General features: G+C 41.6%; 1 protein-coding gene across 1 annotated transcript in view; it reads right to left on the reverse strand.

The window, feature by feature from the left end:
• The window catches only part of FBXO21 (F-box protein 21), a 177,034-nt gene that overhangs the window by 87,819 nt on the left and 66,443 nt on the right, over positions 1-22,772 (reverse strand). The window contains exons 6-8 of the mRNA XM_085632767.1: positions 22,219-22,355; positions 20,452-20,588; positions 3,903-4,079 (exon numbers count right to left, since the gene is read on the reverse strand). Coding sequence (XP_085488893.1) covers positions 3,903-4,079; positions 20,452-20,588; positions 22,219-22,355 — 451 coding nt within the window. The remainder of the gene's footprint in view (positions 1-3,902; positions 4,080-20,451; positions 20,589-22,218; positions 22,356-22,772) is intronic.

Here is a 22,772-nt window from a genome sequence, read left to right on the forward strand (position 1 = left end):
ACAAATGTGAGAAAATCACAGCCAGTACATAAATGGAACAAAAACTAGAAACATAACAATCTAAAGCATTCTGATCAACTATTAAGCAACAGAGTGAGAGCCTCCCGTGTTCTCAGGTTTCCATCTTGGGATCTACAAAAAATAGCAGCCAAGAGCACCTTCAAAAGTGCTGGTGCACCTCAGTTTAGGTATTATAAACTCACCAACAACACATACTTCTATCTCTGTCTGACTCTAAGAGGTGGTGGGGGCCCGGGGAGACCAGGAGAGTGCCCTGATGTCCTGTAAATTCCAGGTGGCACTACATACTATGTGTACAAGAGGCGTCAAAGACCCCGGTATTCGCAGCCAGTGACACTGAATTCACACCATTCAAGCACTCCAAAGCCCCCATCCCCATTTTCAAACGCGCTTGACACTCACTTTGCTGTCCAGCAGATTCCATCCCAGTTCCTTGTTCACCAATTCTGATGCAACATCAACAAAACGTGTCCGGAAGTAGTCCTTGCAGTTTCCAGGTCACGGACGGTATCCAAGCAATCATGGGACGCACATTAAAACAGAGTTAGGCTCCTTGTCAGTGCTCTGCTCTCGTGCCCACTGCTCCGAGAGCGGGAATATGGCAGTTTTCAGAACAGCTTCTCGGTGTGGATGCTCAGAAGAGCGAGAAGGCGCTCTGCAAAATAACGCTACGGCTGAAGACGGTAAATGCCAATATTTTGTAAAAACGAAAACACATAAGCCGCGTGCAAGAAAATACAAGCGGCACTGAAGGGAAAAAAAAACACGCCCGCGAGTGGTGCGCGCGCCACTGTGAGGCATATGATTTCAATTATCGCGCCCGTGTCTGGGCACGATAATTGAAAACATATGGGCTTTGGTGCGCGTAACAGACACCAATAGGCCGTGGGCGGAGCAATGCGCCCGCCTTTGGCCTATTGCGTGCTCTGTTGAAACAAAACACGCACTCAAAGCCCAATTACAGACCCCAAAACAGAAAACACACGTACGATCGTGTGCGATTCCAGGGTCCATTTCTGAACCCCGGACAAAGGGACTCTCGCCTGTGCGAGCACTGCTGCGCAGTGCAACGCAGGTCGCAAGACCTAAAAAGAAAAGATCGGCTTAATGCATCAAGAAACAGATAAGAGGTAGAAACAGATTTTGACATTCAATACACAGAATCTACATAGTCTTCAGCCATTGGAACATAATGGGGTGCGACAGCCTGTATTGTACGATAAATATGCACTCACAAATGTACACAATCAGTCCTCTGCTTGTGTGGAACTGAGGTATTGCATCAGCGGATCCCAAAAAGCTCATGGACGAGAGGCCTATGGTAGTTCCTCCGCATATGTTTCCAACTGTGCTTTACAATACGCCATATCTATAATTCAATCTTTACATTTCGGTACATGCTTGCTGCCCCTTTCTCATTGCTATTCGTCTCTTAGCCAGCAGCAGCGCCACCGTCAGGAATTTACGTCTGCGTGCCAGTTTGATCTTCTAAATACCCAAAAGTTATAACAATAACTGTAAATGTTAGTATATGTAGCAATCATATATATATGTGTTGCTTTTCCATATTAACAATAATTGAGGGTGAGGGGCAGGTTGTATTGGCATCTTAGCGTTTAATGTGCCCACATTTTAGTTTTAGTATGGGGTAGTAACCTTATTCAATTTTTTAACAATTATTTTCTTAATAAATTTATGTTTACAAAACAGCAATGGACTGGGATACAGCCCGAGCGATTACCAGTGGGTGAGATTAATTCAAGTATTCCATCCATCACTGTTTGTACACTTTAGTGTGTCGCCCTAAGTGGTGGTATGGGTATGCCGAAACGTGGGTCCCGTGCACAATGCACTGGAACCAAGCTGTACATGGCGGATGAGCTCATAACAAGGGCAAATCTGGTCCAGGGTTGTTTGTGTTCCAGTTCAGCGAGAACCTGGCTTTGCAATTCCGGCTGTCCTGTTCCCACTGGAGCAGATTAAAGACTGATTTACATATAGCTGGGTACCAACTGAGGTGGCATGGTTTGTAAAATAACGGACTGGGATGCGGCCCAGTGGGTGAGATTAATTCAAGAATTCCATCCATCACTTTATCTACACCTTAGCTTTACCACGTTTTAGACTTGATTTTTTAAATGGGTAGTAACCTTTTCCATTTTTTAACAATTGATTTCTTTATAAATCTATTTTACAAAACAAATTGATGAGATTCCAAAGAGACATGAGTGGTTCTGTTTGCGATGCTTACTGAATGACCACACACATTTCTTTGAGAATAATCTTACATTTTCTTTCGGCAAATGAGGACATGGTATTGTTTCTCTCAAATTGTTAATTGCTATTTAAGTGTTGTGCCAGCCTCAGTCATTATGCAGAAAACAATTCACTAACCCACTGTTGTGCAAAGACCCTGTTCACACAATGGCAAATCACCTGCCTTAATAATAGTAAGGTGTCTACATTGAATCCTGCAGGTAGCAGCAGATTTCAGCATTCACAGGATTCAATGCAACCTTTTAAGGATGAGTTGGACGGGGTTCCACTTCTGAAGGTTTAAGCACATTCTAGCTTTCCTGTTCTGTAATTTTTGTACTCCCCTAGGTGAGTTTCTTTGGGAGCTCATAGCAGATACTGCAGGAGTTAAAGGGTCTTGTCGGCTCAATTCTGTGGTTGGTTTGCAGGAAAATGAAATTACCCCCAATATAAACAAAATACCTTCTATGAGGGTCTGTGTTTCCTATTGGAATGTTTGTTAGCGAAATGGCACCTTGTCAGTACTCGTTTTACAGGTTTTCCCTTTTCTTGTCAGTTAGATGCTACATTTTACTTCTGCTAATGTTTTGGCATCACTGTTCAATTGGTCCACGAACTAGTACTATACCCCTTAGTGGGTGTTCGCCAGTAGGTGACTCTTTTTTTTATGCTTTGACGCTTTTTGGCTCCCCCACTTGCATTGTTGCACTGTTTTTGGTGATAATTTCATTCCGTATGGATATAAAAGATTGTGATTCCTTTCTTTGTATCAGTTGTATAATTGCCAGAATGTTATGGTTTGTGTCATGTGTAGTTGGTCTGTCAATCTTGGTATTTATGTTTAGAAGGGTTTTGGGACCGCCCTTTCCATGGCCAGATGGTTTCGTTATTTGGCTTATTATTGGAGTCTTCCTCTAGAGTTAGGCGGGTTAGAGATGTTGTTTTCTTACAACATTTAATAATTTATATGCTGCCATTGACTAAAAGGCACTTGTATTTCCAACCCTCACGTTAATAAGAACAGACCAGGTTCTTCCAATATATTTATCTAGCTGCAAATTGTACTCAAAGAGAAACAAACTTAAAAGTCAGTTTCAGATTTTTTTTTTTTTAAAACAGTCAAAGAAAGAACAGCAGTGAAGATATCATGTCTGGGGAGGAATGCACAAGCTCTTCGTACTGTACATTGTACGTACATCTATTTGGCCTGTGTGTAACATGGCTCATGTTTGGAAGTACATAGCATCAAATGAGCAGAAAATGGACCCTTCAAAAGAAAATGCTTTGTGCTTTAAAAAACAATTAAAGAACTGTAAAAATGCTTTCTTCAAAGTTAAGATAAACTACCTTTAACTGAATGAGCTTAAGGGCAAAAAAGAAGCAGTGTCACCTAAGCCTATGAATAGTCATGTCATTAGAAGACCACCAGGAAATAAAAAGAAAGATGAACTAGCGGATCTTGTCTGCTGTTAAATGTAATTTCTCTTAATGCATCATCTCACGCAGCGCCTGGCTACCCCCCGGGGTGATTAGTGCGCTATTCAAATGCCGATTGATTGCTATGTACAAATATTGTACTGCCTATACTGTCATTCATTGAGCTGCACAGTTGGCTTCACACATACCTCTTGCCTATATTTAGGAGGTTCCCGACCATGCGCTGAAGCACCTCCTGAGTGCTGACAGCTGCATAAAACTCCTCAGTGACGTGATGGTTGATCAGGTACTCGCACTCTTTAACACTCAACTGTTTCCCTTTTCCAAAGGCATCAATATAGACATAGTCGAAGATATCAGAACTTCTGTAAAGATGAAGACACTTTAAAGTTAGTTGCTTCAAATGAATACATAACAAAATAATGCATATTCTGATGCAACATCAGCATGAAGAAGATCTCTCTTTTTGTGACCGTACAAAACCCAGAATCATTCCCTATGTGATCTTGGGACATCCCTTGTTTGCACCTCAGTTCAAAATACTGCAGCCCCTTTTCTATGAAGAGTCAGCTTTTACATTTAGCAATCTTAGCAGAAAATTCACAAACACCCTGTGTTTTTTTTTTTTTTTTTTTGTCCTCATATCACCAAAAACTTCCACAGATTTGACAAGCCAGGTTTTGTTCTCGATTCCTGAGGGCCTCTTTGGCTCACTGTTTCTGTCTAGGCCCCATGGCCTTCCTCCCGTGTTGGAGGACTGGTGTAATCATAGGACCATGAGGGAATGAAACATTTTTAGAGATATTGCCTTGATCCATCAAATCAAATACCTTTGTTGTGCCCAACGTATCAATGGTTGCCAAGTACTGGGTTGGTTGCCTGCTCCGGTATCTTGGTCTAATCGTGCCGCTTTAAAGGCGGCTCTGAGCCAATCTTCATTACCAGGGGGGGTTTTGTCCTTCCATTTGATACATATTTCTCTCCTTGCCAAGATGATTAAATATAATATTAAGGCCATATGTTTCTGTAAAGGTACACCATCCGTAGACTCATTTTTACCAAAGAACACCAGAGAGAGATCTACAACTATATCCACCTCCAGAATAGATGTCAACACTTCCCCCACTCCTTTCCAAAATGTGGTTAACACCGGGCACTGAAAAAAAATGTGTATGTCATTTGCGTTTGTGAGACTACATCTTGGACACCTTGGGGGCGGGATAGGAGCAAATTTGGCTATTTTAGCCGGAGTATAGTATAGCCTGTTTATTACATAAAAATGGTTTTTCTTCAAGGAGGCAGGCTTTATGAATTTATACAGCGTCTTTAATGATGGATATAGTAGTTTCTCGATTTGGGCGACCAAAGGAGAGTCATTCCAAACTGAAATTGGGGAGGGGATCCTGGCTTCCTCAGCGTCTTGGATTTGGGCATACCATAAGGCTATTTCTTTCTTCTTTGGGGACGGATCTTGAAAAAGCTGTTCTAATTCCTCTTTTCCTCCTATATCGCCTTTTTCAGACTCATACCAGCTGTTCAATTGAAGATATTTAAACCTTGAAAAGGTGGGGCCAATTTTAGCTGATAGAGCTGCCCACGGTAGAATTCCCTCTGAGTCCACTAAGTCTAGCCATCGCTCCATACCTGAATTTTTAATCGGAATCGCCAGACTATCACACATTAGGGGCGGTGTCCCAGGCGAGTCCCATATTGGAGCAAAGTCCGAGAAATATCCAATTCCCCATATCTTCCTTAAATTAAACCAAGTTTGTAATGCTGATTTCAATACCTTTAGCCGAACCTTTTTAAAAAACCTTGGAGTACCAAATTTGTACAAAAACCCTTCTTGACTGTTGACACCTTCAGCCGTAACCATTTCTCCCAGTACTCTCCCCCAAGATGTTTGTTCGGGGTGAGATAATAGCATTCTTATCCCTTTAAACTGAAAAGCCATCAGATACCAGTTTATGTCAGGTAAGGCTAGTCCTCCCTTAAGGAGCTTCCTCCTAAGCTTTTTCCATGACATTCTGGCATTCTTATGCCCCCATATAAAGCTACCAATTTTACCCTGTATTTTAGTTATAGTTTTTCCAGGGAATGTTAAAGGGATTGCGTTGAATAGGTAGGTCAATTTGGGGAGTACAGACATTTTAACAAGGTTAACCCTGCCATATATTGTCAAGGGGAGGTTCTTCCATTTAGCGAAGAGATAGTCTATTTCTTTTTCGATTTTCCCAAGATTTAAAGAAGGAATCTTATTTAGGTCTTTAACTATTTTAATACCCAAATACCTGAACTCCTTGCTTATGGGGCCTCTAGTGTATATGGTGTTCCAACACATTATTTCAGTTTTGTCTGAATTGACACTGTAGCCTGAAACCTTGCCAAATTCCCTCAACATGGAGACCAGGTATGGAATTGTATGCTCTGGATCGCTGGTGTAGACTATCACGTCATCGGCATAGAGTGCCAGTTTGCATTCATATCCTAATGATCTAAATGGGATGATATCTCTGTCCAGTCTAATTGTTTGAGCTAAGGGCTCTATATAAAGATTAAACAACAGGGGAGACAGGGGGCATCCCTGCCTGGTCCCTCTCTGGATTTGAAAGCTAGGGGAAAGTGAGCCGTTCAAGAGAATTCTGGATGAAGCTCCTAGATAACAATGCTTGATAGTCCCCACAAAAACTGGGCCAATTCCCATTGCCTCTAAGACACCCCAGAGATATCTCCAACACACATGGTCAAATGCCTTGGCTGCATCAACTGCCACCACGGCCAATGGATCAGTTCTAGCCTCCGCTAGGTCGATATTGCCAATCAGCAGATGGGTTTGATCTTGAATTACCCTCCCCTGTATGAAGCCCTTCTGATCGGGATTAATTAGGCTGGGTGCCAGTTTCGCCAATCTTCCTGCTAATATCCCCACAAATATTTTATAGTCTGCATTTAGCAGGGAGATTGGACGATAGGAGTCTGCCAATAAAGGGTCTTTCCCTGGTTTTAAGATTAACATTATCGTGGCCTCACTCCATGATCTTGGCATTACCCCATTAGAACAGTATATTGAATTAAATAGCCTGTGTAGGACTGGAAGAAGATCGTCTTGTAATAGTTTGTATACTTCGTTAGGGAGGGCATCAAGCCCTGCAGCTTTTTTGTTCTTTGCCCGCTTTATTTGGGCCAATATCTCTTCTGTGGTAATAGGGGCATCCAGAGCTTCCCTAGAGGCCTCCGATAAAATTGGCAAAGATTTATCCACTAACCATTGAGATATCTGGTCTTGTGTGGGTTTAAGATCTTCTGTATACAAATCTGAAAATAATGTTATTAAAGCCTGTTGTATTTCCTCCGGATCGCTAGATTTAGTTCCACTGCTATCTATTACAAGTTCGTTGATATCATTCTTTGCCCTGTCTAATCTGGCCTTCCAGGCCAGGATTGCCCCTGCTTTCTCTCCATACTCAAACATCTCCATGTTTCTGGCCTGCCATTGTGCTTTGCATTTTTGATCTAAAAAAGCTCTAAGATTTTTCCTGGCCTCCTCTAAATTACCGTTTATCTTAACTAATTGCCCTGTATCACCGATTATGGCATTCCTCCTTTCAATCTCCAGAGTGCCGATCTTCTCCTCAAGAGCATACAGTTCTTGGGTCTTTAAGCGGTTCTTATGACCTATTTGAACTTGTAATACACCTCTCAAGTTAGCTTTATAGGCGTCCCATACTTGGTCAATAGAGGTTGAACCCAAGTTAAAGAAAAAAAACTCTATAGAGGACTTACTTATAGTTTGGATTATCTCAGCATCTGCTAGCATTGCTCTGTTTAATGTCCATCTTGCCCGAGGACGATTGACACATGCTACGTAGACTGCTAATAGGGGTGCGTGGTCTGATAGGTGAGTTGGAAGTATCGTTATACTAGTGGCGTTGTTTAATGCTTCTTTATTCACCAATAGGTAGTCGATCCGTGAGGAGTGACCGTATTTTTTACTGTAATAGGTGTATCCCTGGGTGTTTCCTTCCTTAGATCTCCATAAGTCAGCTAAATTCAAGTTTAACATTAAATTTTTCATGACTCTACGTGATTTAGGAGTTGTTGTAATATGACTTAACCTAGAGCTATCCTTTACTGGATCAAGCTTTATGTTAAAGTCACCTCCTACTATCAACGGAGGGGTTGCTGAAATTAGGCTTCCCTGTAGTTTAACCAGATATGATGGATCATCCAGGTTCGGGCCATAGTAAGATGAACATGTTATTTCAACTCCCCCTAGATCCAGGAGGGCAGTTACCCATCTACCTGAATGGTCCGTTTGGACAGACTTAATCTTACAGGGAACCCCCTTTTTAACAACAATAGCTACCCCCCGAGAGTTTATTGCTTGTTGTGAAGCACAGAAACACTGTACCCATGAGATTTTGGAGAAAAGTACTTGAAATTCCACTGAATTTAAATGTGTCTCCTGTAGTAAACATATCTGTGCTGGGGCAAGCTCTAGATACTTTAAAATCAGCCTTCTTCTACGTTCACATCTCAGACCATTTAAATTCCAAGAAATGTAATAAATTTTACGGCAATCATTCACCCTACCTGTTGTGGCCATCTATTACCAAATGATGAATTCTCTTTCTTAGAACTTTATCTATTAGTAAAATGATTAATTTGGTGAGGTGAGGCATTTTTTGTGTGCTTTTTTCCCCTAACTGCTCCCCACCCTGTGGACCCTCCCCCCCTACCCCTACACCCTCCCCTGAGTGCCCCTTCCCTTCGCTCTCTCTCCCCAACCCTTGAGGAACCCACCCTTCCAAACACCCTGTGTTGACATACTAGCAAACTTCAGCTTGCCACTCTGGTGACTTCAATGTAAAGCACAGCACATCTTATCCCAGACTTGAGTGCAAAAGCTAGCATTCATTCTGGCAGCCACAGTCATAAACATAAGCATTGGGGCTTTGAAGAGAGCACCATAAAACAGTGGATCCCACTATTATGACTCTCAATACCTACCATATTCATGAGGCACGATTACCTCTGCAAATTCTCCAGAATGGCTGGGAATGTTGTGATGGAGAAAGGACATCAAGCCTACATCACTGAATTAGCATATTGCCTTACATTCAATAAAACAAGCATTAGCAAAGCCAGTAACTCTGTCTTTAATGTGCTAACAAAAGGAAACGGCAATTAAGCATGCTTGTATTTGTGTGCTCTCTCATTACAGCCAGGCCTATTAGCTTTAGCAAAGCTTTGTATCGTAAAACAGATGCAGAAGATCGATGGATAGGAACAGGTGGTAAAAACAAATGTCTTCTCTGCTCCAGGCCTTGAAGACGAATCTTCTTCCTGTCACGCAGGGTCCTCCTGGAGAATGACTTGCAGATGACACAGGAGTCAGGAACATGAGAAGATGGAAGACAGAGTATGCAAACCCTGTGAGAGTCTGACTTGGCCTTCTTCCTGCCACACTCCGGGCACTTGTCAAATAGAGCTGGCACTCTATTTGACAAAAATAACTGGCCAAAAAGGACAGCAAATGGAAGATAAAGGCCCCAGACATCGAATGGAACACTAAAACTTTCAAACAAAGCTCCAAAAATTGAAGAAATACCAATAAAGGTAGAGCTCAACGCTCCAGGGTCCTGAAAGCAGGAGCCTGAAAAAAGAACTGAAAGTAACTTGCCTTTGGCTGTGCATCATGGGATACCGAGGGACTCTGGAGTGTTCCTTAAAGGCACGGTATACCTTTTCCAGACACATAATGGCAGCATATGGGGCTTGTCTGTCCAACCCTTCCTCTCTATCATGATAAAGGAGTTTTTTGAAGGGTAGTTTCTCTAGGTGTGAAACTTAGCTAAATGTGTAAATTTAATTATTATTTGGCTATCCTTTTTGTCACTTCAGGATGAAGTGCTGGCCAGTGTAGCCTTGTTAATGTCAGGCTGCATTATTTGTCTTTGGTTTTCTCTTAAGTGTCTATGCAGGACTGCAGAAGAGGACGCCTTAAGAGACTATTTCGATTGCTCCGGGGTCCACGCACATGGGCGGGACTATTCACAGATTATGGTTATAACAGAGATCCCCTACTACAGAAATAGGAATGACGCAGAGGGGAAAGAACAGCACAGGATACCCTCATGGGTGACAAGAAGTGCTCTCAAAATCCACCTTACATTACAGTGGGAAAGAGTGGAAGGGAAACCGTAGTGTTGTGTGAGTTTGCAATGATGAAACCCTTGTGGCTCCTGATGGACACCGCAGAACTGTAATGTAAGCAAGAGTATAATGAAGTGAATGCAGGTTTAGAATGTTGAGTTTACGGTTACATGCACAAGAATAAAGACGTGTTGTACTAAGCTCCGTGTGTAGCATAGTCATTGGCGAGTACCTGAGCTCGGGAGGACATTATAACTGGCAACAAGATAGGGGATGAGTAACCCGAAGATAGACAGTGCTCTAGCAGAGAGTTTGCCGTGGTCCAGCAAACTACTTGTGCGTGCCACGTGTGCCTCCGAAATGTGGAATTTACGTTTGGCATATGTGGAGTCAAAGCGCAGCCCCAGTCCTTGTGCAGCATTTGACAATAACGAAGGCTTCATTGAGAAGTCTTCACATTGCTGGCTGAGAACCTGGTGGGAAAGCCACAAAGAGAGGTGCTGCACTACTACCCAATTCAAAGAGTGATAACGTTGTAGGCGGATGCAACCAGGTTTTTAAAAGAGAGGCAAATAGTGACAGCAAATTGCAAGATAATGCTGCAAACAGAACCGCTAGGAGGCAGTGATCAACCAGGTGTCAGACAGCACAAAGAGAAGCCTTAAGGCAAAGCGATACACAAACAAGAAAAAGGGCCACCGTGATCCATAGTACGGATTAAAGAGAGTCATCATGCCACAATACTGGAAGTGGTGACTCCGGAGGAAGCACCGGGGTCTGTGCTTGCAGAACCATCCATACCTGAAGCGACACACCACCAAAGCTGCAGAGGACAGCTCAGAACAACTCCAGAGGTATCTGAAGTTCAGAAAGAAGAGAGTAGCAATCGGAATGGTGAAAGTTTGCTTTTCCAATTGAGATCAAGAAAGAGGTCACGTTGCCTATCAGTATCAAAGATGACCAGGCTGTCTGGAAATCCATTAAAACCCATTGTGCCAGACAGTACCCTACCGGCTGAAAATCAGCTGACCCTATTTAAACCGAATATCCTGATTTTTCACACTTGTAGCACCGCTTGGCCACTTGAGGGAGCCAAAGCAGTACAAAACAGAACTGTACTGAAACTTGCAATTTGGAAGAAAACAGCGCAGAACAGTGCGAGTCACCCCCATTAAATTAGGGGAGACACATTGGTTGGCAAGGTTGGTGGGCGGGGTCAGGTCCTATTTATATTACTGTAGGGATAATGTCTGACCCAACACACCTAACCACACTGCAGATGACCGTGAGACAAGACCCAGCTCCAAGAGCCAACAGGCAAGTTCTGCAAGGGAGCTGTTTTACTACACTGCAAACTCTGGATTGGCAGAATCTTGGACCCCACCTAGGTTTGGAAAAGTGGCGGGCCTCGTTCAGTGATGGTGGTGATGATGCAGGGTATTCTTTGATTCAACAACTTCCTCTCACTTGTGTATAGTTGGTTTGGGCTTGTTGCCTCCGATGGTGTGGTGTCCTCCATACAGTGAGTATCTGGATTCTGGGAAATCAATGTTAAAAACTGTGGCAGAATACTCAAACATGAAAATTGTGCTGTACAGATAGGGCTGCGCCCTGGGCGGTATAAGCGTTCCGATGCCAGTGGCTGTTCTGCCCTGCCAGGAGATATGGAAGCGCTTTGCATGACCACCACTTTCATTACACAATGTACCCCGACTCCAATTCTCTCCTCGAGTGCTATTTTGCAAACATCCTTTGGTGTCCTTTTCCCCTGACTGTCTGCAGAAGGCAGGTTACCTTGACCAAGTGTGTCGATACTGCCCGGCCAGGATCGCATGCTGTGCCACAAGTGTATTTGCTTGCAAACATCCTCTCCATATGAGCAGGCACCTGGAGTCCCCACTGTTTTGCCAGGTAGGCTGCATTTGTACTTGCTGCATTCAATGGGTGTGGCACTTTCATGAGTACATGCTGCAACTGTAATCCACGCCGCTCGAACAGGGTTGAATGGTCAAAGGGGGCAAAAAAACTACCAATGATGGCCCTCGACCAGGCAGCCAGCACACACTTTCCCCTCCCATAACTCTAGGTTTTTTTTGTTGCTGTTTTATAGCGCAAACTCTACTTGAAGGTATGGGAGTGCTTTACATGAGCACCAGTTACATTGCACAATGTATCCCCTACTCCAGCTCGCTCCTCCAGAGCCATATGGAAAACCTCCTTTGGTGCCTGTTTTCCCTCCTTTGGTGGCTGTTTTCCCCGAGTGTCTGCAGAAGGCAAGCTGCCTTGACCATGTGTTTGGATACTGGAGGTGGGAAGGGCTTACAGCTCTAAAAACACACAGACCTGTGAGTCTTCTTCTGCACCTCATCTGCTGTGGTATCTGATTAGTGCAGTCAGTTTTGGTCTTTTGGGGACATAGACCACGTTCCACTGGACAAGCACCAGCACTATTGTAATTGTAATGGTATTTATATAGCGCCTATGACCCCATACAAGGTATTGAAGCGTTTTGCTGTGAGTAGCACTCTACTCAAGTTCCGAAAAGGTTAGATTGACAACCATCCCCTTCCCAACATTAAACTTCAGAGTGCAGTTGTATGTTTAAGAGTGTAAACATTAAATGTCATCACTACGTGGTGACAAATTTCTAAATGTATATGCCTACCGCGTTTACAGAAATACCCATTCCTCCCTTCATAACCCACTATAATACAGGGCCCAACACTAGAGACTGACTCCTGTGAGCCATTATCCTAACACTTTACATACAGATGAACTTCAGGAAAAACTCTAATCCAAGTTATTCCATTTTTATTTAGCCGTGCAGAAAGAAAGAACGTCTATGAGGTCGATAGTGACCTCCAAACTATAATGAACTACGGAGAAACATTTTCTATAACAAAGATCGTCATATAAAGTCACATTCCATTGTGGAAATTTTATTTGGCAATTAACTAAAACAAGCTTTGGTAAAATCGTGAAGACCATGAAAATGTTGTCTTTCTCATTATTTTCTCAATAGTATGCAAGGACGGTCTCAAAGAATGATATCATGTTGGTTGTGTTTTTGCAACTTTGCCACAGAGCAGACAATGCAGTCCACAGTGTTTGCTCCTTTCTCTGCATCTTTGCCAACCTGTTTCAATGTGTTTTTTTTGTATTGATCTAGTCTGTGAAGAACAACATGCCCCGCAGAATAAAGACGCCAGAAGATTATAAGCTGGAAAACAAAGATTTCATGGTTGGAGAAGTGCATGGGCGAAAGATGTTAATTTGAAAGTTTTGTAGAGTGACTATGCAAATAGTAACTTTGAAAACTGCAAGTCGAATTGCTGAACATCTTGTCACCAACATCCACTTGAAATTTAAAAAGCCACCTAATAGCGACAGCCTATGCCAGATGTTTCTCGCTGAGACAATGACATGCTTCAAAAGAAAACATGAGGAAGAAAAGGATGGGGTACATTACTTTGTATGTGCCCAAGAACAATCTGGAACCAGTTTACAACAAGCCGATCGACCGATTGGGAATCTGTTCCCCAAACTTGCACCAGCATGCAAAACATTGCCAAAAGCAACAGAAATGTGTGACAAATACCTACCAGAGGTGTTCTTCACAGATATTGAACATATTTCAGAGTTACTACAAGGTGATGTAGAGCTCTCCGTTACCATTGATAAGACTCCATAGATGCATGGCAGTGCTAATCACATTTTGCTATGCAAAAAATTGATGTTTCTGACGCACCATCATTGTAGATCTAGAAGTATTGGAAACATGCAATGCAGTGTCACTTGGAGTGCTACTGCAAAACGTTCTTACCAACTTCTACAAAGATTAGAGTGATATTGTTTGTATTTGCAGTGATTCTGCTACGTATATGAAAAGGTTGTTGTGTTGACCTGTGGAAATCGATACCTGAGCTGAAGTGCTTCCATGAAAGAGATCCTTGCCACTTGCTAGATGGCATGCCGATGGATCTTTACAATCTTAAGAGTTAATGAAGAATGCTATTGACTTTGTAGTCCATTCAAGTGCACTGTTTCATTATGCGCAGGAACTAAAACGAAATATTTATCATTTGTGCTTTGTGTGGCATCAAAGAAAGAGTCATCCCAACTGTGTTAATGATATATTATCCATGTGGCAACTGTTTACATAAGTGTTGCTTAGTGATGATGCCAAAGGCAATAAATGTGAGCATCTTCGGTCGCATATTGATAGTGATGTGAAAAAAAGTACACTTTACCGCATTCTTAGATCTTTACAGGAAAACATGAACATAATCAAAAATCTAGAGTCTGAAAACACCCTTGTCTAACCAGGTGTTCAGCGTAATTGGTGTAGATGTGAAACATCTCCTTGAGAGTAGGCTGGGCGACACTTTTAATGACTTTGGCACTGCAACATGTTCCATGTTAGAATGTTTGCCACTTGGTACGCAGAGAAATGTTGAGGAGCAATTCAGGATTTTATTTGTACAATGCATGAGAAATGGCTTGCAATGATGCATAGAAATGTCCCTTCACCAACCACGGCATATGATGTCTATGGAGCCTCACTGTGGTACTCTGCACAAGTTCTAGATTCCTTCCGTAAAGTGGAATTTTCACCGGACTTTGACAAGTACTGCTTCATTTTTAACTGCTTCAATAACTCTGAGGGCATTTGCATCGAGTTCAACCCATATGTTGCAGAACCTTTCCCAGAGAATCGCAATCTTCAGGTGCACCAGTATTGGCATGAAAAGCTAGGTCAGTGGCCAGACTTAGCAAATTGTCTACTGGCTGTTTTGGCATTGACCATCTCAAGTGCCAATGTTAAGAGGGCCTTTTCACAGAGAAAAGTTTACATGGGAAGGAAAGAGTGAGCGCACATGACCAAAAACTCACTGAAGTAGTATTGTTTTGTGTACTACAATAAGTCTGATTTGTAAAAATGCATTTGGACCTCATATACACAGTATGCACATTGTGTATATATATCACGCAGTATAAGTGCAGAAAGCAAGCAATAATAAAAACCAAACTTTCCATAAACACTGTAAAAACACTTTCTATTGTTTTAATGGAGCGAAAATATGCAACCACTGATAACCACTGTTTTTTTAAGTTATTGAAATCACTGGAAACACTGAATACCCCCCCCCCCCCAACAGAATTTACCAGAAAAAGAAACGGACAACATGAAAGCCTAAAGATGACCCAGAGGCCAGCACGTCACAAGAGCTCAGAGATGGTTCGCCAAGCAGCCTCAGAAAGAACATTACTCCCCACATCAGTAAGTTTCACCAATGGTTTCAATTTCATAGCCATTTTGAAACCACCACCGCCATCCAGTACCGCAAAAAAGCTAAATATTGGTGACAGATGGACAGCCTGGATAGGGACATTTGATTATTTCACTGATGTGATAGAAGAAGCAGATAACAAGAAAATTATCAAGCACCTTAAGAATCTTGCTGGTGAAGGAGTACAAGAAGTCCTAAAGAAAATGAAGCAAACTGCCGAAATTACATACAGTCAAGTCAAAGCAGCCTTAAATCTCAAGTTTAATCTATTGCCGAATGTAGATTAAGAAATATACATCGTCAGTCCAGCACGACAGAAACCTGGTGACACCATTGACGAAATTTGTTGAGAGACTGGATACGTTCATCAAACACTAAGTTCAATTAATCGAATGATGAGGAAGCTATATGCCTCAGAATAATTGACAGATGCTTGCCAGATTCATTCATGCAACAAATGCTCAGAGAAACTCTTAGTCTGGAGTGAGATCTCATGGCTGCCAGAGCTGAAGAGTGTGCTGATCGACAAGCTGCTGACATGGATGCCGGAGATGCCCAGAGTGAGTCAGTCATGAACGTGAAAAGTAAGCCAAAGGACAAGGCTGAGGGACACAGAAGGATTTCTTCACAGAATAAGAAGTTGTACTTTAGGTGTGGATTTTTGTTTCCACACAAAGGTAAATGTCCCGCCATTGGGCAGATCTGCAAAGGCTGTGGAAAGGAGAACCATTTGGTGGCTGTCTGCTAGGTGAAGAAAAAACTAAGTGCATCACGGTGTGAAGACAAAATGGCTGTCCGAAAGTCCAGGTGCAACATTCGACGCATGCCCATAAGGCCAAGCGACCACATCAGCTGAGGCAAACTGACATCAAAGTTATCTGGTATCTAAATCTTCAAACAGCTCTTCAATATCAATGTCAAGTGAAAGTGAAGAAGATGGTTCTGCCATGTCAATGTTTACCACAGAGAAACGTGCACATGATGGACTGGCCGCACGTAAGGAAAAATACCAGTCGAGGAAAAGGCTACACGACAAAGCTTCAACGTCATTCAAACATTGTCTGAAAATCACATTAAAAGTCAACATTTGTTCAATACCTTTCATCATCAACTGTGGTGCATCAATAAATATTATGTCTGAGGAGAAATATACTGAACTGTCTCCATTACCCAAACTTACGCTATAGAAAACTAAAGTTTATACATGGACTGCCTTGACGTCACTACAAAGTGAAGGTTCATTTATAGCAACGATAAAACACAAGAAAACCAAAGCATCCACAGCTGCTTTTATGGGACGGATATCCGTGAACTATAACATGAATGCTCATCATGCAATAGTGAGTCAATTCCCTTTGTTGTTTCATGGGTTGGCAAAACTCAAGACTATGAAGTTCCAATTACACATTAATGAGGACACCCGTCCTATTGCTCAAAGACACAGACGCATTGCTTTTCAAGCAGTTGAAAAAGAACTTGAATCCTTACTCAAACACAATATCATTGAGCGTTCCACTGTTCCAACTCCATGGGTTTCTTCCATAGTGGTAGTACCCAAAAAGGGCAGCGAAGGAGCTGTATGCATCTGCATGGATATGCGTCAAGCGAACAACACAACTGAAAGAGAACGACATCCAGGTCCGCACAATGCTGACTTGATAACACGATTGAATGGTCCGTAGGCATTCTCTCGCCTTGATCTGAATAAATGATATCAGTTGGAACTCGGGGAGAATTGCAGGTACATTACAACCTTTCTACATAGATTTTGGTGTGTCATCAGCTGCAGAGCTATTTCAAGATGTATTTCGACGTATTATACAGCCTGTAATGAAAGCTTTCAATTATAGTGATGACATATTGGTTTTCGGAGCTACACAGAAGCAGCACAATAAAGCTCTCAAGCAAGTGTGCCATTTGCTTGCTGATGCCAGCAGAACTTTGAATGCTGAAAAATGCAAGTTCCATAACACAAAGTTAAAATTATTTAGCCATATCTTTTCTGATGGGGGCATGACACCTGATCGAGCTAGAGTGCAAGTGCTGTCAACTGACAGTCCCCCACAAGATGATTTCATGTTACATTCATTCCTTGGCATGGCCAGCTATTGCTCTAGAAACGTACTAGACTTTGCCATTGTCAGTGTGCCATTAAGAGACTTGATGAAAAATAATGTTTATTTTCTGTGGTCACATGCAAGCAAAGTTTCCAGAAAACCAAACAAGCTATTTAGAACGCCACTGAAGTGGCATAAATTGATCCAAAGCTTCATACTGAAGTTGTTGTTGATGCTAGCCCTGTCGGGTTAGGCACCATTTTTGTGCAGCACAGCAGGCACTCAAATGCTCGAAGACGTATTGCGGCATATGCAAGTTCAAGTTTTTCCCAAACTAAACGTGCTTGTTCACAATCTGAGAAAGAAAGCTTAGGAGTGGAGTGGGCTTGTGAACATTTCCATGTATTCTTGTATGGGAAGCCCTTCACACTTGTGACAGATCATCAAGCATTGTTGTCTATCTGTGGCAATCCAAAGACAGAAATGCCTCCTCGCACTGAGCGTTGTGGTGTGGGAATGTAAAAGTAGAACTACACCATTGTGCATAATCCAGGGATAGATCAGAACACTGTCAACTACTTCTCACGAGTGCCTCTACAGTGCCCTGGCACCCATTCCAACGGCTGAAGCATACATACATTTCATCGTGAAATCAAGCACCCCGGCTGCCATTTCACTGGAACAAAATGTCACTGCCACAAGTCAAAATAGTGACATGTTAAAACTGAAAGACATTATTACAGATCAGTCTTGGTACCAACACTTTCGACCTCTTATCAGTGACAGTAAATATCAGAAGTTCAAAAATGTCAAAGATGAACTGTCTGTTACTCAGGAAAGCATTATTCTAATAGGTTCGAGAATGGTCATTGTAGATCTAGAGAGTCTGCGACAACAGATAATTGAAGTGGCCCATGAAAGACATTATGGAATTGCTGCCCCAAATGAGCTCTCTGAGACCAAGTCTGCTGTCCACATCTAAATGAGAGAGTTGAAAGAGAATTGAATGCCTGTCATCTATGCAACTGCCTGTCATCGAAAACCACCCAACACATCTTAAACAGGTCAGGGTTTCCACTGCATGCATGGGAAATGATTGCTGTTGACTTCTTTGATCCTCTTGGCAACGGACATAACCTGAAGGTGATCTTTAATGAACACTCCTGTTTTCCACTGATTCAAGATCAGTCATCATAATGAGAATCATCAGAAAAGCACACCTCTATGGCCACAGGCCAATGGCCTTGTCGACATTTTCAAGAGTATTCTTAAGAAAGCTGTCCAAGAAAAGATAGACCATAAAACGTTCTTAAACTCGACTCTTCAAGCTTACTGTTCCACCCCTCACTTGACCACAGGTAAAAGCCATGCAACCTTGATGCTCGGGAGAGCCATGACTACCAAGTTACCTCAATGGACCAACAGACGATCAAATACTGAGGAAGAAACCTGCATTAAAGACTTGGATCGCAAACGGAAAATGAAGGCCTATGGAGACAAGCATCCACAGAGAATCACAGGGATCTTCCTAAAAGTAAAATGTATATTGTACCAGAATCTAGAAACACTTAAAATGAATATAAATTGATATTTCACATGTTATTCTAAGTTGTCAGACCCAGCAGTTTACTAGCGTCCATACTAGACTACCATAGGGTTCCAACTTACAGTAGATTCAACTTTAAACCCTGATGACAAATTTGAGCTTTCAGGGGCCAATGTGTAAGTCTTTTTATTACAGCAATTTCGGCGTAAATTCAAGTAGGTAGAACACACCACGATCCTGTGGCCATTTCATATCTTTACTGAAATCAGTGTTACGCAGTGGTATATAAATGACTTTGCTTTCTGCCTTTCCAATAGTATCAAATGAGCACACGTCATTTTAAATACCTTTTCTCTGTTTTGTTGCATGGAACATTATTGTCTCTTAATGAGCTTGAAAATAGATTCTATTTGTTATGTTGTTTCTAAGTCTATGTATTATTTTTAGTTTCTTGTAAACAGAACTATATATATTTAAATGATTTGTGATATAAATATATGTTTTTCATGTTTGCAGCCCTGATTAAGCCTTTGCAAGGTGAAAAGCGTCTACGTTGTTGTGAAAATAGAAAATAAAGAAAAGTAATCAGTAGTGGTCATCCAATAATGTTTCTGTTGCCTCTATATTTTGTGTAAAAAATATTTTTAATATGTGGTTGATGTGCTGATGGCCTTTGAGGTAGGAAGCGGGTTCTGTTTGATTTAGTGACTATTTCAGGCGGTGCGGTATTGAGCTCCCTTCATCTTTTGTTCAGGAACTCTTTTTATTCTACAATGAAATGCAAATGTGTACAAAATAAACTTGAAACATTGATTCAAGGTGCTCACTTGGTAGGAGTGTCAGAAACTCTGCCTAACAGTGAGAAGTATAAGGATAAAACTGAACTACAGCTGAGCTCCCAGTTCCTTGTACCTACTCATAGTAGTCGTTGCAGTAGCGCCTCACGAGTCCTGAGTGGGGAAACAGGGTTAGGAGGAGTAACTACAAAGGCCCCATCAAAATTAGTTCATTTTGCTAGATAAGTCTGAAAGGCAACTTGTAATCTTTGATCTGAGATTATTCGTTAACACTATTTTACCAAGAAGGTGGATGGTTGTTGTTTCATTCCGATAAAATAACCTTGAAGGACAACTTGAATTACAGGAAAGTAAATTTTCCTTTCTTCATTATTGCATCTTGCTTGATGTTCGTCAACACTGACCAAAATAACTAGCTTATCCTCTGAGCAGCTAATGGGAAGATAAGCCATTGTGTGTCCCTTCCCAAATACGCAACTACAGTCAGACTGAATGCCACGCCCCGTGGCATCCACCATGAGCCCACCACATGCACACCCCCTTGCAGAACCTAATGGTGTATCCCTTATCAAGACTCCATTCTAGAGAATCACCTGCAGTCTCTACCACCATTTTGCATGCACTATCCCATAAACCCATGTTCAGCCACTCTCAACAAAGTAATTTTAGATACCACCACACTATAATAATTCGGTCCTTGAATTTTGAGAAAAAAAAACTTTACGATGCCCTTTGCATGCCAATCTGACAAAATGATTAGCTGTAAAGATACTTATATGCAATAGAAATATATGTTTTTGGAACTGTTAAGCATGGAATCACATTAAATGTAATTATTGGCCAACAAGATTATTTTTACCTTCTGAATGTAAACATTCACAGTTCCTTACCCGTCTGCCCCTTGGCACCATCTCAGCAGGAAATGGTTAGGGAAGTTGACAGGATGGAGGTGCACACCCAGCTGTTCTGCAAGGGTAAGGTAGAGCACAGACAAACTGATGGGGATTCCAGTCTTACGGCTTATAACCTAGGAAATGAAAGTGCCATCAATGATCTTGTCAAAAAAACTTTAATCAGCTAAAATACAGCAGAAAAACAAAGCACAGGATCAATTGTGGCATTATATACTTAAAACAGACAATGTCACAGAGTAAAGCCACAAGAATGACTCAAAATATATTACTGAAGATAATGTGCACAAACGTTTCAGAGTTCAGCGACCTGGTCATTAGTAAATCGGTGTGTTGTGGAGATTTCATTTTTATCAAGCTAAACTAAGTCCCCTACACCAGTGTTACTGTGGATACAGAACCTGGGAAGAGAGAGGGATACTGGATTCCACTCCACAAGCTGGTAATGCAGAAGGACCATTGGGAAAGTGTTTCTACTGATGGCCAGCTAAGGCTTCACTGACGATGCCCCGACCCTTATGTGTCACGTTAAGAGTGGCTCGGGTAATAGGTTGGTGTTCCGCCTCCGCCCCTGGAGTTACGGATACTAGGGGTAAGGTAACTTCAGCATTGCGAGTGGTCCAGCCCATTAGAAATTACAAGTCGGACCCTGAGGGTCTAAGAAAAAAAGAGGAATTACCAGGGAATCTGGAATACTACATCCGATTCTGCTGGTAATTAATTACCCACGGTTTATCTACCAAAAATTTTGCCTGCTTGAAGGTGAAATCTCAGTGAGAAATAACAATGGAACTGGGAAAAACGTCACAGATCGTGTAATCACAATGGTACAAGTAATAGGTGTTTGAGGGTCTCATCCGAATTGAGGGCTAACTTGTAATAAGGGCCTAATAGGGGTGGGAAATCCGCAAGTTTGCCTCTTTCATTTTTTGATGGAAGCCCTTATCAGCCAAACTATAAAACATTGACATCAAAAATAAATCTGCTGTGTACGTCTCTCAGCACCGCTATTGCTGTCTAATTAATTACCGTGAAGGTGCAAGGTGATTTCTGTCAATGAGAATTGGGGAAAAAGAAGCAAAACACCAAGCAAATATTTCCAGTAGTTTCCTAAGGATGGTGTGCTCTTAACTGGTGTTGACATACCTGTAGTTAAAAAGATGGGTGACCACTAAAACATCAAAATTTGGGAAAAGCTATTCAATCTTGAATATGACGACAAAGCAGAAAGAAAATGCACCCCTCAAATACTGACCCATGAGGAAACAACCCAGTGGAAGAATGCTTTAAGATTACTTTGAAACATAACCATGAACTCTTCAGGCTAACCCTGTAACTTTTTAAAAAAAATGTCTTTACAGAGTCAACCACCGTTTGTTTTCCACATAATAGTAAAAAACAGATTATGAGGGTTCAACTAGTTCCAGATACTGAAGTTATTCAGTCAAAAACTACATCCCTTTCTGCATTTATTTTCTTCATTCCTAATTTTTATACCTTTTTTGAAAAAAAAAACATTTACATAAAAAACCACAAAAAAATGGTAAAACAAGATGCTGCAGCATGTAAAATTAGTTAGGAACAAGGACTCTAAAATTCTCCCATTCTATCTGTAGACAGAGTTTGTTCACTAAACAACATGGTTGATGTTCACCCGTAGCAATACCTTCATCACATTTCAAAATGTATCATGCTATGAAGTTTAAGCCATCTCTTCAAACCCCAAGTCCCCAAACAGAAGTTTACCTCGTGGATGTACGAGTTCAGCGGGTTGTAATACTCCAGCTCATTACCCTTGAATTTCAGTTGAACATAAAGCACACAATTTATGGCCTCCAGCACCTGCTTCTGAAGTTCCACCTCTGAGACTGTAACAGCCAAATCTGAGATGAGAAAAAGAAGTGACCAGTCTTTCATGCAATGCTTCAACAGGAGTGTGAGAGAGAATAATAGACAGGACGAGTGCTCGGACTAAAACAAGTGCTAACAGTGTTCTAGACCTTTCCCTCAATTCCACACATGCTTATTAAAACAAAGAAAGGGGAGCACTGCAGATGTGTGATGTCAGTACTGAACCCCCTAGTTACCAAGTTAACAGACGGTACGAAGTGACATACCCAAAACAATATTTTAATAAACATAATTTGAATTAAAAAAAACAAACTATCAGCGGTAAATAAGAGATCATTGTTTAAAAAGAATTTAGCGTACAAAAAATTCATTAAATAGACTTAAAATATTTACCAAAGTGTCTGGTAAGGTTTAGAGCCTTCATTATGAGAATTCTTTTGTTTTGAAAA

The sequence above is a fragment of the Triturus cristatus genome, chromosome 11 (genome assembly GCF_964204655.1).
Source record: "Triturus cristatus chromosome 11, aTriCri1.1, whole genome shotgun sequence".
Taxonomy (NCBI): Eukaryota; Metazoa; Chordata; class Amphibia; order Caudata; family Salamandridae; genus Triturus; species Triturus cristatus.